Raw genomic sequence first — 17,022 nt, forward strand, 5'->3', positions numbered from 1 at the left:
AGTGCTGAGCCAATGATGCATAAATTAAAAGAGCTGATGAAATTTGCCAGACGATTCGCATAAGCAGCCAAAAATGCATAAAGATATTACCAAAGAAACAGTTGACAAATGCGCAAAAAAAAAAAAATAATATACATAAAAACGAAAACAATTAACAAAATTAAACCAAAAGGGAGAAAAGAAGATAAGAAACTAAAATTATGCAGTTATTTTTACACGTTTCGTTGTTGGCATTACAAGGCGGCCGTGCCACGCCCACCACACAAATGTTGGCCACAAAGTCCAATTGGCTAGGCGCCCTGCCTTTGAGGCTATTTATAAAACAACAACAACCTCAATGTGAATAGCAATGAGAATAGCAATGCATTAGCCAACGTTTTTATTCTCAGCAGCTGTTAATTGACAGCCTGTGTATGGGTGGGGGTTGTAAGTGTATGGGTGGCTGTGTGTATGTGTGTGTGTGTGTGTCTGTGGGGGGCTGCCATTGCGGTAGGTTCGCGCTTGGCACACGCTGCGTATGATCAATACGTATACGTATTTGTTTGCTTTGTGGTCAAGACGGCGTATCACGCATACGACCCGTGTGGCCCTAGCATTGGCTTCCTTTGCGCTTCGCTCGCTTATCAAACGAGCCAATTTTAAAGTCAGCTTCGTATCGGCTCAGCTATTTATAGCTAAACGACTTGATGTACTGCTTCTTCTGCCTCCACTCATCGCAATTAAAATACCAAATTGCTCGTCTAGCGGATGCCCTGTAGCCAGTGTTAAAGTCCAAAAATGACTTTGTTTGATTTGCGATTTGTTTAGCTGGTGCTAGTTCAAGTTAGTATGAGCTCATGAGCTGTGCATATGCAAAAATTAATCTTAAGTGCTTAGCAATGAATATACAAATATTGAATATCAAATCTCAATTGTTCCATATACTATGTTAACTAGTCCATTTCATTTACAGGGTATGGCATTTCACCTAAATCTGTCGACAATATTTGTGGGCATCAAATTTGTTTTAAATTTTTGACTGATTGAAAGTTTTATTGATCAACTGATTGAGTGATGGGTCATTTCCTGCAGCAGCTGACGCACGTTGCACTCCACTTGAGCTGTCTCAAGGGTTTTTTTCTCTAATCTGAAGATCTGTCTGCGATCGTTAGCCAATACATGACATCATTCCAAAGTTCAAATCAATATTGCATTCACACAATAATTATTTTAGTTGTTGATGTTGTTGTTGTCATTGTTATTGTTGTTGCTGATTTGCGACCGGCCTGCTTTACATTTTTTACACTCATCGCTGGCTGGCTCAGGGTCTGGCGTCGGTGGTTCAACGGTTTCTCAATTTTGTTTTGCGCATTGACCTTTTTCGCTTGATTTTTTGCTGTTTGTTGCTTGTTGTTGATTTCGTTTTTGTTTTGCTGCAATTGTTGCTTCCTCGTCAACGCACAGTTGTCCTTGCCAAGTGCCAACGCCTCGCGGCACATGTTTCAAAAATGATCTTGAGCCTGGGTATTGCCTTTCAAGTGGTAATATATGGGTTCACAGTGCAACCAAACTTCTCTCTCTCTCTCTCTCTCTCTCTCTCTCTCTGTGTGTCGTGTCTCTCTCTCTCTCTCTCTCTCTCTCTCTCTTCATGGATCATCCGATCGATTTATGGCCCCCAAAGTCACAACACACGATGCATAATTTGCAAAAATATGTTAATTATATTTTGTTTGTGCCTTCCTTTTTATTCATTAGACTCTGCTTCTTCTACGTTTTGATCAAAAGCCGAATTAAACCACGCTGCGCGCACTCTTACCAAAATATATTTTTAATAATAATAATAAATATAAGGTTATGTATATATCTTGCATCTATTATGATATACCCTGTAAATAAAATGCAGGGCTCAGTTCGACTTTTAAATTTTGAAATTTCAATTATCTTTAATTATACTAGTTATCGATATCGATAGCTGCTGCTTTTTTGAGTAAACCAGCCCAGGTGGCAACGCTGGCTTTCGTTATTTTGTTACATGACAAATGTAACTACAATTTGAATAGACAAAACCTAATAAAAACAAATAATTAATGTACAAATATTTATAAAAACTGTCAATAATTAATCAAAATTAAATTTACTGGGTATTTGCGTGTGGTCAATTTTGGTTGGACTCATGATTTTTTTTTTTTTGTTTATGGAAACGCGTTGCGAGTTGCTAAAAATAAATAAATAATAAATAGAAGAAAATGTTGCTCGTGCTGCGATCAACAACAACAACAATAACACACAGAGAAAATGTGCTAAATTGTTGTTCGCAACGAATTACATGAGATTCGCTAGTGTCAAAGCCGAATCGTGATTTTTGGTGACCACTGTACCTGATTTTAGGCTGCTTGGCTGTCGTAGACGAGCAACAACAATTGATTGTTAATCGTAAACTGCGACTTTGTAAAACTTCATTGGGTTTCCTCTTGCTTTTTGCTATAAATAAATGTTTTACATATTTTGTAGCCGCCGTCTGCTGGCGAAGCTTTCAAACCCGGTCAATCAGACACGGCCTTAGCGCATTTGCGTCACATGCTATATGGAATTTGAATTTACCTATATGCTCATTAAAATGGGGCTTCGTGCCAATGCAGACCTGTTTTTTTTTGTTTTTTTTTTTTCTCATTTGGCCAAGCCAAGCCCAGCATAAAATGGCTACTTTTTGACCAGTTTGCATTCAAAAAATTCTCACAAAATGGCGGTAAAAATGGACTATAATTAAGAGAGAAACGTATTACGATTATTGAATCTGACATTTTTGTTGGAATTGGAAATTCGTATACACATTGTTAACAACAAATCAAAAAATCGAAAACTTCCATTTATAATCATAATCTTTGATTAGAGCAAAACTAATCAAAATTATTATTTAATTTCCATTATTTGGAACTATCTTACTCTAAGATTGTCTTTTCATTGATAGCTCGTAATTTGCCAAATTTTGCTTATATATGACAGCATGGACTCATTTGCTAAGGTTCACGTAGTCTAGCGAGTGAGCACTCAATAAATGCGTGGATACGTATTATCTGTCCACAGTTCTTGGCAGCGATAACGCCTCACCCACACACATATACGCACACACGCACACACACATTCATGGCTGTACTCATGGGTGATCGTCATGCGACTACATTCGTCACAGACAAACAAGAATATCGACTAAAGCACTTGAATAAAATGAAATTGTAGTTCGTCTCTTCAAAGGTTAAACCACAAAATACCCTGTAAAGTATTTATGAAAAGTTCATGTACTGTGTAGAACCATATCAAACAGAATAAAATACCCTGTAGAGTGTTTATGAAAAAGTACAGTCGAATACGATTTAAGTATGTATTAGGCTTAATACCACATTTGATAAGCTAAAGCGAAGTAACAGTAATCATATCAAAAGAGAGAACTTTGAAATCTTTTAGATAAAATTTTATTGGATTATAACAAGTTCAGCCCCAATACAAAGAGCTAGGCAGACCTTAATTAATCATCTCAGCTACTCCGCTACATCATAGCCATTTTGCTTAGTTACAGGGTATCAACAATAGCAAGACACTTTAAAGGTGTGCTTCGTTGAGTGTTCAAGTCTTGTGGGTGCCGAAAGCACTGCGCACTTGGTTTGTTTCCATTGTTGACAGACCGAGCAACGAGCCTCCAAAGGTTCCCACTGACAATAACAACAGCAACAACAGAGAGGAGCCGTAAATCAACAACACCAAATCCCAGGGGCAGTTATCGACCCACAGTCGACGAGGTCGACACTCAACAACGCCCCTTCAAGCTTGTCAACGAAATTGCAAACACACAGAGTCCACGTCAGAGTGGCAAAATAAATCCAAGATAAACCCAGTAATAATACAACTAATAATAATAGCATTGTTTTAATATTGATGACTGATGGGATAGGTAACAATTTGCAGCTGGCAGGTAGCTTTAGATAAAAGATTCAACTTCCTACATTAGAAGTTTTTTACTGACAGATGATTAACTCTATTCTTTGAGCATTCTCCGCTGTTTTCCCCATGTCCAACATCTTGTCGGCTGAGTCACTTGAATGTATTTCGCCACTTAGAATGTCTATTAGTCACTTTTGCATTGTGTGCAAAACAACGGTTTTTGATTGGTTAACAAAACATAGCCTAATAGACTTTCATTAAATAATTTACCAAACATTCATTGTTGTAACATTGTAAATCATTCAATTTGTCATATAAATTAAGTGGAAATTTCCAAATATTTAAGTGTATATACATATATATATAGTGGTTCCGATTCATTCAAATCCATAAATGCTAGAATTTCCAACTTATTAAGGAATTTGATAAGCTTAGTGTAACTCCCAGTTATGTAAAGAGCAACGATGTATTCGCCTTAAGTCTTCAGTATATACAATAAAAAATACTGAAAAGCCTAAAAGGTTCTTAAAACTCTAGTGCGGAGGAAGCACCGCTTATGAGATACCGCCTAATAGCTAAACAAATTATTTTCAAAGAACTTAATATGTAGAAATACTCTTAACTTTTAGCTAGACTAGAATTATTGACTGAACTAACTCTACTCGAAATGCCATGTTTATATACCCCATAGAAATTTTACTTATATAGGGGAAAATCACATTCCATTCACCTGTTCGTAGTGTACAGCAAAGACTCATTCAAAGCAACAATCTACTGATATTGCACTCAACAGCTGCATATACCCATTGATCAAGCCGCACCTAGTGGACATATCAGTAGTGCAAACGATTGAAAACATATTTGAGAGAACGTTCCGCCTTAGTTTGGGTCGCACGGCGATTTATGTGATGGAGCGCGATAAGCGTACGATCGGCGTATACGTTCCGGCAGTGATAAGCCTGACCACAGGCACGCCCATCTCAAATATGGGGCGTAGTGGCCATGCGCCGTCCAGCTGGTCAGCCTTATCATAGTTCCCGCAATGGGCTTGGCCTTTCACGGGGGAGACGCATCAGCCGTACGATTGTGCCGCGCGTCATGCAAATTATTGTGAATAACGCAATAAGATAGCTCGCTCTCTCGCTTCCTCACTGTCTATTGGCGAGACACTCCTTCTCCCTCTCTCTCTCTCTCTCTCTATTTAGCTGTTAATCTATTTGCGTTCACTCTCTTCCTCTCTCTTTTTCTCTCTCTTTCGTTGTGCTGTTCACGTTGACTTCACGTGCCAATCAGCTGCAAAATATGCGACCTCGTCATCATCATCGCTCTATCCGGCGTATTGGTCTACCTACCCTCCGTATACCTAATGCTCTATATGCTCTATATTTATTTCTGTCTCTGTTTCTACCATATTATCACATATATATGTATATTGTATACCATACAAAAATAAACAGAAGTCTATTAGCTCTTTGCAACAACCGTATAATTTATACGTCGGTAATTGTATTTCCGAAGTAGAATCTATATTTGATTTTGATCATTTTTCGCATAGCTATAAATATTCATTTTGGATATTCCATTTATTTATAAATAACTTGTAAACTTCAGGAGTTATAGATAATAAAATTAGCTAAGTGAGCTATCAATGAATCTATATATAAATGTTGAAAGAATAGAGTTATTAGTTAGCTAGTTATTGGCTAAAATTCTTTTGACTTAGGGTATCTACTAGTCGATCACACACGTCACTTATTTAGTTTTTCTTTTGATCACATTATTGATGTTGTTTGTTGATTTCCCATTATGAATGCTCACGATTCCCAATTGGTTTATAGTATGTATAATAATGTAGATGATCATGATCATGATGATGGCAACTACGTCGACATAGGCGAAAATAAAATATAATTATGTATGAAAAAATAAAATTAAATAAAATAAATAAAGCAAAGAGAACAGCCATTGTCCCATTAAAGGCGTTCAGATGAACCGGTTCAGGGTCAATCGACTGAGCTGCCGTCGCCATCGTCGTGTTCGTTGTTTGCGCTGTCTTCTGCATCGCCTGCCTTCCTGCCACGGACAACGACTTTCAAGTTCAGTTGGAACATTTGGCAAGGGCAGGAACTGGGCCAAGGTCGGACAACTGGCCAGAATGCTGCGGCAAACAGAATATCAGGTAAAAGGGGAATGCCATGCCATGCCATGCCAAGGCAAAAGCCGCATCATTCCCAGCATCATCAACAATAACAACAACATCCACAACACAAACAACAATAACAACATCTTCATCATATTGTTCTGGCAACTGGGCAAAACCTTGACGCCGCTATACGTAAATTTCCATTGGCCTTCGGCCAGAGACCTATGTGCATACATATGTACATCCGATCGACCCCAAATTGAAGTAAAAAGTTCTCAGCACAAAACTCTGAGGCGCGATAGAGACGCGTCGCTAGCATTAGCTAAACGCAGCGCGACGCAACGCGTCAGCCATCACGTAGGCCCCTCAGCCAGATGGGGGATTAGGCAGTGCCCCAAACAAATGATATGTCACGGGACAGCCACTATTTTGAAAAACTTACAAATAATAATAACTGCAGTTGAAACAATGGAAAGTTTCACTAACTGAAAATGGGCTAAAGGCAGGGCAAAGGCAAGAGCTGCTTCCTTTTTTTAGACAAAGTCTCAACTCGCAGAAAAAGTGCCCAAACATATATAAAATTCTATGAAGACTAACAAATTTGTAGGCAGGCCGCATATAACAGCTGAATAATATTTCCAGAAACAATTTGCTAAAAATGTATAAAAACTTTAAAACATTATATAACAAATTTGGTGCTGCTGAAGAATTTTCAACAATAGGCAAAAAATAGCTCAAGTCGTGAACAGGGCCAACTTGTTGTTTACTTTATTTCATTTATTTACTTAATTTATAATTGCGCTAAGTGAGTCAGATACAGATATCTTTATTTAAAATTCAAAAACTGAATCTTCAATAGCAAATTGATTTGCTAAATGTATAATTGCGCTAATCGAAATTTCATTGATTGTATCCGCAGGTGAGGCGACGCGGGTAACTCGCTGCATTGTCACGAGTTGATTGTAGCTGCCTTTGTTGCTGCTGTTGCAGTTGCTACTGTTGCTGTTGCTACTGGGTAGCAGCATGACGTCATGGAGCCAAAGTGTGATGAGCATTTTGTGTGGCGCGTGTGAAATAAAAACGCGGCAAAGGACAAGTTCGGGGGTTTTACCCATTCGCATTCGCATACGCATTCGCATACGTATGCCAAGAAAAATCAACAGTAAAAGATGCAGAGTCGAAAAATATATGTACATACATACATACATTTATTCGAAAAGCGAAATGTGAATGACTTAAAGCTTGGTGAAAATGAAAATTTGGAAATTTTGTTGTTTTGCTGTTGTCTTGTGTGTCGTGTGTTGCCGTGTCGAATTTTAGATTCAATTCAAGCAGAATGCTAATGGCAGGCCCAATAACAAGATTGGGCACTCGCTGTGAACATGTTCCGTTTAGCAGCTGACGTCACGTTCACCTGTGATTGACGTCCGTTGCTAAAAGAGACACAAACAGCCAACACACATAACATTTAACGCTGCTTGGGACCAACGGAGGGAAAGACAAACGAAGAAAAAAACGCAAACATACACACAGACCCACAATACGTTAGCCAGAAAGCTCGAGTTCATTAATACGGCATATGGTAGTAAAGACCTTGAACCATCATCCGTTGGCCCTGCGACGTCATTGGCAGCGGCAGCGCTGCTTCTCTGATTGACCTTTGAAGCGCAACAGGAGAAATGCCACGTGACGTCATTGAGAGCCTGCTGCTGTTCCTGTTACTGCTGCTACATAACCATTACATCAGGTTACGTCAATGCGCAAGCTCTTGCGCTCTCGGCAGCCACCGTTCTTACGTTCTCTCGCCCGTCTGGCAACCCTGTGCGTCGGTGGCAGCAGCGGCCTACGTGCACTTGTGAAGGTGCGTGGGCACGTGGACTTTGGGTGGCCGCCCGCCCCTTGTGGCCTGTGGGTGGGTATTTGCGGACTTGCAGTGGATACGTAGGTGGCCTCCAAATGCGTGTCAAGGCAAAAGGCGTACAAGTCCCACACTGAACTTGAACTGTCGCCTGGAACCGGAATTGTTGCTAATTTTAGATGCCCTTCGCAATGCAGATTAAATTGAAACGTACATAGCTTAATAAACATACACACAAAAAAAAAAAACAAAAAAAATCTATGCTTGTGCTTATACTTAATTTGTATGGGTGGGCCGCACCTCTTAATGATGGGGTAGGCTTTCAATTGCGTAGTGCTATATGCATTAAAAAAAAATTATACAAATAAATAAATAAATAACGTAAATTTTTCGACTGCAGCGAAAAGAAGAAGCAGAGGCAGCCCATTTACACGCCCACGAGACATTATTATTGCACTTGAGTTCCGTACAAAATTTAATTCCGTTTCCAATAACAAACAAAACACGCAGCAACAAATACCCACTCCCGTAAGTACTCATACAAGCTCATGTATTCACACACATACAGCCAGCCATAAATAGTGAAGCACAAGCACGCCGCCTTCTGCCTCAGCCCAACCCGACCGTCCGCACTGGCCTACGCTAACTGCTGGCTGCGCTGGCAAGTATCAACAAATGTTCACGTGAACATCATGAGGTCAACGCGTGATACACAGTATGATAATTCACAGACACAGTCATACACACGCACACACAAGCACACTCTCTCGCGCGTGTTTTGTATGGCGAGCTAGTTTCAGTCTTGCTCCCGCCCCGTTGTTGTTTTTGTTGCGCAAGAGCGCCGCCACAATACATATAAAATAGTCACAGCTGTTTGATGGTGGCTCTCTTTTTGGCTCTCTCTCTCTCGTTCGGTGTGTGGCGCTCTGTCGATTGACGACTATAAGTGGCACGAGCCCCTTTTTGCTTGTGAAACTGTTACGAACATAGCGTAGCCAGCGTTGCCAGACTCAACTGTGTTTAACTAACTCTTAGCGCATTAAGTGTAACGAGCAGATAAACGTGGGCATAAATTTATCATATTAACCGCAACAAGCAAAATTATTCCACTCAAGCTGGGCTCAATTTTCTTCACAGCTGGCAACGCTGCGTTTGCTCAACTGGTGAGCGTAACTATAAACTCAGCACCGCCCTCTAGCACCGACAAACTGGTTTCGCCCATCAATGAAATCTGTTTGCGTCTGGACTTTTGCACGACCTATTGTGTATTAACTGCCCCTTGTCGAGCAATGCGGCTAATGTACATGCAAATTATGCAGACTGGCTAATATATTGCTGATCCAATATACATACATATGTATCTGGCTGTCTGGCCGAAGCCACGGACCAGTCTAAGCTCTAGCCTGTTTTTTATTCGTCTTTTTTATCTTCTGCTCGAAGCGCTTAATCACGAACTTCCGTAGCAACAAATGCGTCAGGCGCAGCTTCAAGCTTTGGCGGCGTCGTCAATGGGACGGCCGGGCCTTAGACTCAGTCATGGCTTTGGGGTGTGTCTGTGTGGCCTCTCACAACTACAAACATGTATTCATATATGTATGTATGTATGCATATGTATGTGTGTATGGGAGTGCTGCCTTTGCTTTGCACGCTTTGTGTGCATGAACAGCGGCTATGAATAGATAGCTTCATGGAATTTTATATTTTCCCCCGAGCGCCCCGCCGCCCATTGCCCTGTGGTAAACAGCTGATGACGTCCATGCGCTCGTTACGTGCGCACTCTCTCTCCCATTCAGCCACTCAGCCTGGTAGGCCCACTGTGCGTGGGCACAGACCTGACCTTTTTGCCGCCAACACAAGCTCCATGTCTCAGCTAAATGTCAGCCCGCTGCGGAGGCGTACTGTCGAATTGCCAGCTAAAGTGGAGAGCGTGTCACGATCCTTTCGCGATAGATAAAATAAGTTATAACAAGAAATCAGCTTAACACTAAATGTATACAGTAGCTGCAAATCAAGTTTAATTAATCAAAAGATCAAATACAAATAAAAGAATGTTGCGTCTCGTGTTCGTCATGTATTAAGTCGTGGGTTTTGAGTTTAAGCTCGTGCTTGGGTCGTGACTTACGTACGCCTCTAGCAAGCACTGCCCACGTTGCCAACGCCTGGCCTGGAAAAGCAGTTACAATTGTGTCCTCCTATTGCACTGGTTGCTTTGCCTACCCGTTCAATGACGATTTTTGAAGAGAGACTCCCAACACGCCCGCGCACGTTGACGAGCAACCCACTTACAACTGATTACGTCGGCAACGTGCGCTCCCATCTCTCACACTCTCTTACCGTGTACGTCTGTGGTTGTGCTTGCGCTTGTGTGTGCGCTGCGACTGCGACTGCGATGGTCTGGTGGAAGTTCGCAGTCTGTGTTTTGTTCATTCGTCTGTTGAATTCTGAACGCTACGGTTCGTTCACACGGGCTCCTCTAGCAGCCGCATCAAGTGAAATATAAAAGAAAGAAAAAACTTTAAAAGCAACCAGGCTTTATAGCTTGTGTAAATCAAAAGTGCTAACACCGATTTAGATAAGTAATAAGGCGGACACCATCTGAAAGAGAAATTAAAAATTATTAAATAAATAGATAAACTCCAGTGCCCCTGCAACAATACTTGGCGCAGGTGCCAAAGATAGTGTGCAAGTGCAAAGTGCATCTAAATAAAAAATAAAACAAAAATATAATTACTTGTCACCCACACACACATACAATGGACATGGATACGTTGCTGCTGCCATCACCGCCTGCAACGCCCCCGCTGCGAGAGAACAAAGTGGAAAATGTAAGTCCAAGTGACTCAGAGCTCGTAAGAGATTGACCTACAAAGTGAGGCGTATAAATGAGTGTAAATGAGTGCAGTGCAAACTAATTAAAATTAAATGCGAAAAAATGCAGCCTACACACAAACACACACAGAGACAGACTTGCACTCGTATATACAGTTACAGCGAATTCCCGCATTCTATTCGTGTCCCCAGACAACACGCCTTCGCTTTTGACAAATCACGCAACAAAAAAAAGTACATGGCAAGGCAAACCATTAAGTGTAGTGCCTTCCTGCTTGCACTCGCCGCGTTTCTAAAAACAAAAGTCTCGCATCTCGCTCGCACCGCAGTAACGCTATGCGATCACGCAGCGGGCACGCTTTCACGTGAACACCGCATGCACAGCGAGTGATACAGCATATACACACACATACATATATAGACCCCATGCACACACACACAGGGCGAACATTGGACTCCACGGCAATGTGGAACTGTCGTAGTTATTTGCGCGCCTTGCCTGCAACGTATAAATATATATGTGTGTGTGTGTGATTTTTTGCTGAGAGCGTCTTAAAGAGAGCCGCCTGCTGACGTAGTCAGAGCACATTTGTTTGAGAGCATTTGCCCGAGTAAGTGCGACTGTGTGTGTGTGAGCGTTAAGACTGTGCGAAGGTGCGTTGTCAATTAGAAACAGCAAGCGGTAGAAAAACAAACAAAACCAAGCCCCAGACAGGCAGCGGCGCTTCATATAAAATATGTCACATTTTTTTACTTTCTGGTTATCGGGTGCACAAGCGAGCAAACAAACAAAATAGGTACACAACCACACACACACACACGCACGCACCAAACGAAGGCAACGTGCCGAGCCCCATAAAAAACAACATAGCGTCTCTGCCAGCAGCGACGCCAGCTGCACAAATTTGTAGTGCATGCTTTTGGGCTGTGTCGGTAATTCGCAGGGCGCCTCGGTGGCTTTCAACAGTTAGACAAACTGCCAGACGAGTTTAAAAAAATACAATCATGCTACTTGATACCCTGTAAGAAATTCTACTAAGCTGTTCGCTAAATAAAATAATATATATATATATTTATAGTCACGAGACAAATTTCTTTAAATGACTCATTTTGCATGCTACTCGATTTGGGGAATTACATCGTATATCAAAAAGTTATAATGTCGCAATGGCATTAACCCCACGTTAGTCGCACGAAATTTACGTGGGGCCGCTGCTGAGGGTTAAGGTTAAATGTGAATGGCCTTGTCGCTTTTAACCAACGTCGGCGTCGCCGTCGCTGTTGACGCTGACGCCGATGTCGACGCCCGCGCACATAATTAGCGAATTTTTCACTTGGGGTTTTTTGCACTCGCCAAAAAGTTATTGTAGGTCAACGTCAGACGGGGAAAAGTGAATGTGAATGTGAATCGTATTTTCGGGGCCAGAGGCAGTGAACTCGCCCGCCCACGTTTATTGAACCCAGTTACTAATCGAAGTCTTCTCCCCTCTGCTCATGCTTCTTTCAGGCGGCCAAGGACAAACAACTGGTCAGCGAGAATCTGCTAAAGGCCAAGCTAAAGCTGGTCGCCAATCAGCAAAGCCAAAAGAATGGCATCATCACGCCCAATCCCTCGGACACCGAGGACGATACCAGCGATGTGCGGCCCTGCAAAAAGGCGCGTCTAGAACAGCCAGCGGTCACATTGACACCGCCGCCAGATCAGCAGCAACAGCTTAAGTCGGAGCACGACCAGGATGCCGAAGCACTTGCTCAACGTGTCAGCGTTATCATGCGAGTGAATAGCCTGGGCACGGTCAGCTCATCCAATGAGAACAGCTCAAAATCCAGCTCCAGCTCGAGCAGTTGCTCTGCTGCCGCGCTCGCCACTCCCATTTCCGATGACTATCCGGAGGAGAACGTTTGGCGTAATCTCAAGTACAAAATGAATCGCAAACGTGCCGCCGAGGTGGCACTGCCCACAGCCACAGCTACTTCCACACCCACTCCAACAGCAAAGCCAACAGCTACGGAACAGCTGCCCCAGTCGACATATGCAGCAACAGCTTCTCCTGTTTATATACAAGCATCCGCTCCTGATTCACAGCTGCTGATCCTGAGCAACGTGGCAGCCGCTGCAGCCGCCGCCAATGTACCATCGTCTTGCCAGTCCACATCCACAAGCTCCGCATCCTCATGCTCCTCTTCAGCGTCCTGCTCTTTGGCAGGCAAACGCATCACCGCCGCCCAAGCAGCAGCCACACGCAGTCGCATCTACGAGTGCAGCTTCCCGGACTGCGGCAAGAACTACTTCAAGAGCAGCCATCTGAAAGCCCATCAGCGCGTCCATACGGGCGAGCGTCCCTTTATCTGCAAGTGGGACAACTGCGACAAGCGCTTCTCCCGCTCCGACGAGCTCTCGCGCCACAAGCGGACACACACCGGCGAAAAGAAGTTCCAGTGCATCGTCTGCTCCAAGAAGTTCATGCGCAGCGATCACCTGTCCAAGCACGTCAAGCGCCACAACAAAGACAAGGCGAACGGTGTCAATCGCAATGTGAACTTTAGCACAACGGCCGCCGAAGCAGTTGCCGCTGCTGCGGCAGCAATGTGTGAACCCACGCTGCAGCTGCGCGCCATTGCACCAGCCACCACCACCACCACCACCAGCTCCAATTCCAACTCCAGCTCCAGCTGCACCTCGAGTGTATTACAAACTCCCGCCACATCCAGTCACTCGCCCAGCAGTTTGCACATCTACAGCGCACAGGATTTGCTGCGACTACAGCAGCAGGCGTCCACATTTGTGGGTACCTTTGTGGCCAGCCGATAGGCAGTCCACCATCCACCATCCAAAATCTCATCTCGACACAGTATGACCAGCTCAATCGTGCAAACTCTGGAGCAGATCCACATGCGGGCCGGCTGGCGTAGTCTTAAGTTCTAGTTAGGAGCTAATTCTTGTCATCGTTATGTTAGGCTTCACATACAAATTATCCCTATATTAGCAAATGGATACCCCTCACACACATACACTCACACCTATTCATTCACACACTTTCCTCGTACTCATTTTAGTTTAGGGCTCTTCTTATTATATCTAGTGCATAAACTCTATAATATAGCTACAAAATCTGTGATATTTAAGTTTTCTTAACACTTTTTCTATTGTACAATAATTATCGCTCTGAAAATTTTAAATCTAAACAAAGAAAAGATACCTGGTATACCTAAATAGTATCAAAGGTCCAAATCTCAAGAAAACATAAAAACAAAACATACAAAAACAAAAAAGAACACAAATACTATGTGAAAATATATTTTCCATACAATAATTTAAACCAAGTCTTTCAAATGGGTTAAAAATGTTTGTTTATATTTACAATCTCATATTCTTACTCTAACATGCTTTGTGCTTAACATCTACATTTACAATTCATATAATTAGCTTTATCTTTCGTACTGCAGTTCATCTATAAAATATTTGCTAGTGTATTGCATATTCGTATATATTCAATCCAATTATTTTTTCGCATCAACTAAGATTTGAAAGATTACACACCCAGGAGCGTGGTCAGCTCACACATGGCTCGGGGCTTGGCTTGAGGCGAGCAGGCCTGTCGCACGGCCATCTCCCAGGTGTCCAGTAGGTGCGACAGTGAATAGTTTTTGGGCAGCTTTGACATGCGAGCGATCAACGCCTGTTGCACGGTCTGCAGAAACGGCGTCGCCGAATATTCCTGTTCGGTGAGCGAACAGTCGGGCGATTGCCATGGATACTCCTCCGGCACACTCACGCTCACTGGCGGAACGCTGGGTAAACATTTATCGTCCAGACAACAGATCAAACGTATTGCCCTATTGTTGTTCTGAGCAGTCGTGTCTAGTTTGACCTTGAACTTTGTATCTAGGCGAGCAATCTCGCCCTGCAACACATGCGGCACCTCTTGTTCAAATGGCGATGACTTCTCCTCCAGGTGCGGTTTCTTGGGTGCCACTGGCGCACAAATATCTGTGCCAAAGAGCAGCTCCAAGCTGGGCCTGAATGTGCGATGCAGCGTATGATTAGCCAACGGGCTCTGCAGTGTAGTATTGATGACCTCCAGCAGCGGATTAGACGATTTCTGGAAATCGATTGGAAAGGGGTTAGTTAAAGGTCTTATCATGCGAGAATCCACTTACGCCAAACTGCTGACCCGAGTATGAGACTAGGTCCATTTTCTCTAGCGCCTTCTCACACTTCAGCAACGTGTCCAGCTGCACACGTTGCGTCGGATTGCAGAGGATTTCCAATAGCTTACTCATCTTGGTCATCTTTTCGACATCTGCAAAGGGAAAATAATATTTAATATAACATATTTAAAATATGAGAGAGAGCTCACTGGTTCCATCATTGGTAATCTTGCCCAGCATGCGCTTCAGTGGCTCAATGTACTTGGTCAGCTGCTTGTACTTTTCCCTATAGAGCGCTTCCTCTTGTGGATTAAATGGACTGTTGCCCGTCACTTGGCCGGGCGTATTGATCGACGCACTTGGCGATTGCTGCCGTATGTTGCGCTGTTGGTTCTGCAACATCATTTGCGGACTGGACTGGGGCACCAATGCCGGGCTGGGTATCATTTGTGGTGTGGGCATCTGTGGTGTGGGCGGTTGCTGTGTGGGCGTTTGATTGCCCACCAATTGCTGTTGTTGTTGCTGCTGCTGCTGTTGCTGCTGTTGTTGCTGTTGTTGTTGCTGCTGTTGTTGCTGTTGCTGCTGCTGCTGTTGCAATTGCTGCAATTGTTGCTGTTGTTGCAACTGCTGGGCATCAGCTGGCGAGGGGCTAGAACGCATGAAAGGCTGCTGCGGCTGCTGTTGGCCGCCAACAACTCCACCTCGATTGCCCGGAAACATTTGGCCCGCTTGCCCCATTGTCATATTCGGCTTCTGCTGCATGTTCGGCGGCATATTCACAGTCATGCCATTCAGGGGATTCATGGCGCCGCCCTGCTGCACTGCATTCGGTGGCAAGCCACCGGGCCCACCCACCTGTTGCTGTCCAGCCGGCCCGCCAACAACATTGTGCTGCTGTTGCATATTAGACGGCATGCCCTGCATGCCTTGATTTAGCCGCATCATCGGATTGCCCATGCCCATCTAAGAGAGCGGCATGTATTAGTATAAATACATACGGACTAAGCATCTACTTACCACCATGGGCGACATTTGATTGGGCATGCCACCAGTTGCACCTCCCGTAGGTCCACTATTTGGTCCCGGGCCCACCATCTGGTTGGGCATTCCGCCTGCATTGCCAACGATTTGGCCTTGGCCCTGCGCCACGGCAGGACCCATGGCATTCAGCTGCATGCCTCCTGCGCCGCCAGGTCCATTGCCTCCAGCCATTTGCTGCACCTGCACCATTTGCTGCCCACCAGCGCCAGCCCCCATGGGCAGTTGACCACGTATGTTCGGCATCGGTTGCATTTGTTGTTGGCCGGGCCTCTGCTGGTTGAGTGTCTGTAGCAAATTGGATGCAGTGCCTGGGCCACCTGGACCAGCCATTTGATTTGGACCCGGAGCACCGCCCATTGGCATCAATTGAGGATTTCGGTTCCCCTGGCTAGCCAGATTTTGAAGCGCATTCAATGGATCTTGCATTATATTTTGCTGTCCCATCTCGGCGTTAGGCGGCGGCTGTTGCTGCTGTTGTTGCTGTTGCTGTTGTTGCAGTTGCTGCTGCTGTTGCTGTTGCTGTTGTGCCTGGGACTTTCGCGACACATCCTTATAATGCATAAATAATTTGGCCACCAGCCCCAGATACTCATCCTTCGTGCGAGACTTCCGAAATATGTGATTCTCCATAATGCTAGCATTTTTATTCTGATCCGGTGCGTTTTGGGGCAATACGTCGTGGCTGTGAAAGCCATCGGAAAGTTCCATTAAAACTGCTTATGCATAAGCGAACTGCTTACTTACATTTTGGAAATCACATTTTGACGAAAGTTTTGACTTTGCCACTCTTCAGCCATATTTCAATTCCGCGATTGCGATTTCTTATCAAGAGAAAATTTTTTTCTTCGCAATGGACGCAGTCGCTATTTTCGCTTGGGTCTTCCACGATAATCGACAAGACATATCGCTAAAATTTGCGGAGTGGCAGCACTTTTCGCGTTTTTAAATCACCTACCACCAACCGTCTGGCAGCCCTGCGTTTCTTTTACGTCAGTCTGGCAGCACTGAGTGTCTTTTGAGTCAGTCTGGCAGGCTTACGTGTCTTAGCTATTTGTGGCGCGCAAATTTGGGGACTGCAGTAAAG

The 17,022-nt window shown here is 43.8% G+C and overlaps 2 protein-coding genes across 2 annotated transcripts; one reads left to right on the plus strand and one right to left on the minus strand.

Annotated features, from left to right (window-relative positions):
- The first annotated feature begins 10,331 nt into the window (after window positions 1-10,331).
- On the plus strand, window positions 10,332-13,902 carry LOC6577701 (Krueppel-like factor luna). The gene is made up of 2 exons (XM_002003615.4): window positions 10,332-10,741; window positions 12,253-13,902. Exons 1-2 carry the CDS (start codon window positions 10,670-10,672, stop codon window positions 13,555-13,557), a joined length of 1,377 nt encoding a protein of 458 aa, XP_002003651.2. The 5' UTR covers window positions 10,332-10,669; the 3' UTR covers window positions 13,558-13,902.
- A 177-nt stretch (window positions 13,903-14,079) lies between these two features.
- On the minus strand, window positions 14,080-16,841 carry LOC6577702 (mediator of RNA polymerase II transcription subunit 15). Its single transcript, XM_032728353.2, has 5 exons — window positions 16,683-16,841; window positions 15,915-16,620; window positions 15,107-15,860; window positions 14,907-15,049; window positions 14,080-14,848 (listed from the first exon to the last, which is right to left on the minus strand). Exons 1-5 carry the CDS (start codon window positions 16,733-16,735, stop codon window positions 14,279-14,281), a joined length of 2,226 nt encoding a protein of 741 aa, XP_032584244.1. The 5' UTR covers window positions 16,736-16,841; the 3' UTR covers window positions 14,080-14,278.
- Between the last annotated feature and the right edge of the window lie 181 nt (window positions 16,842-17,022).

This window comes from Drosophila mojavensis, unplaced genomic scaffold (genome assembly GCF_018153725.1).
Source record: "Drosophila mojavensis isolate 15081-1352.22 unplaced genomic scaffold, ASM1815372v1 contig_36, whole genome shotgun sequence".
Classification (NCBI taxonomy): Eukaryota; Metazoa; Arthropoda; class Insecta; order Diptera; family Drosophilidae; genus Drosophila; species Drosophila mojavensis.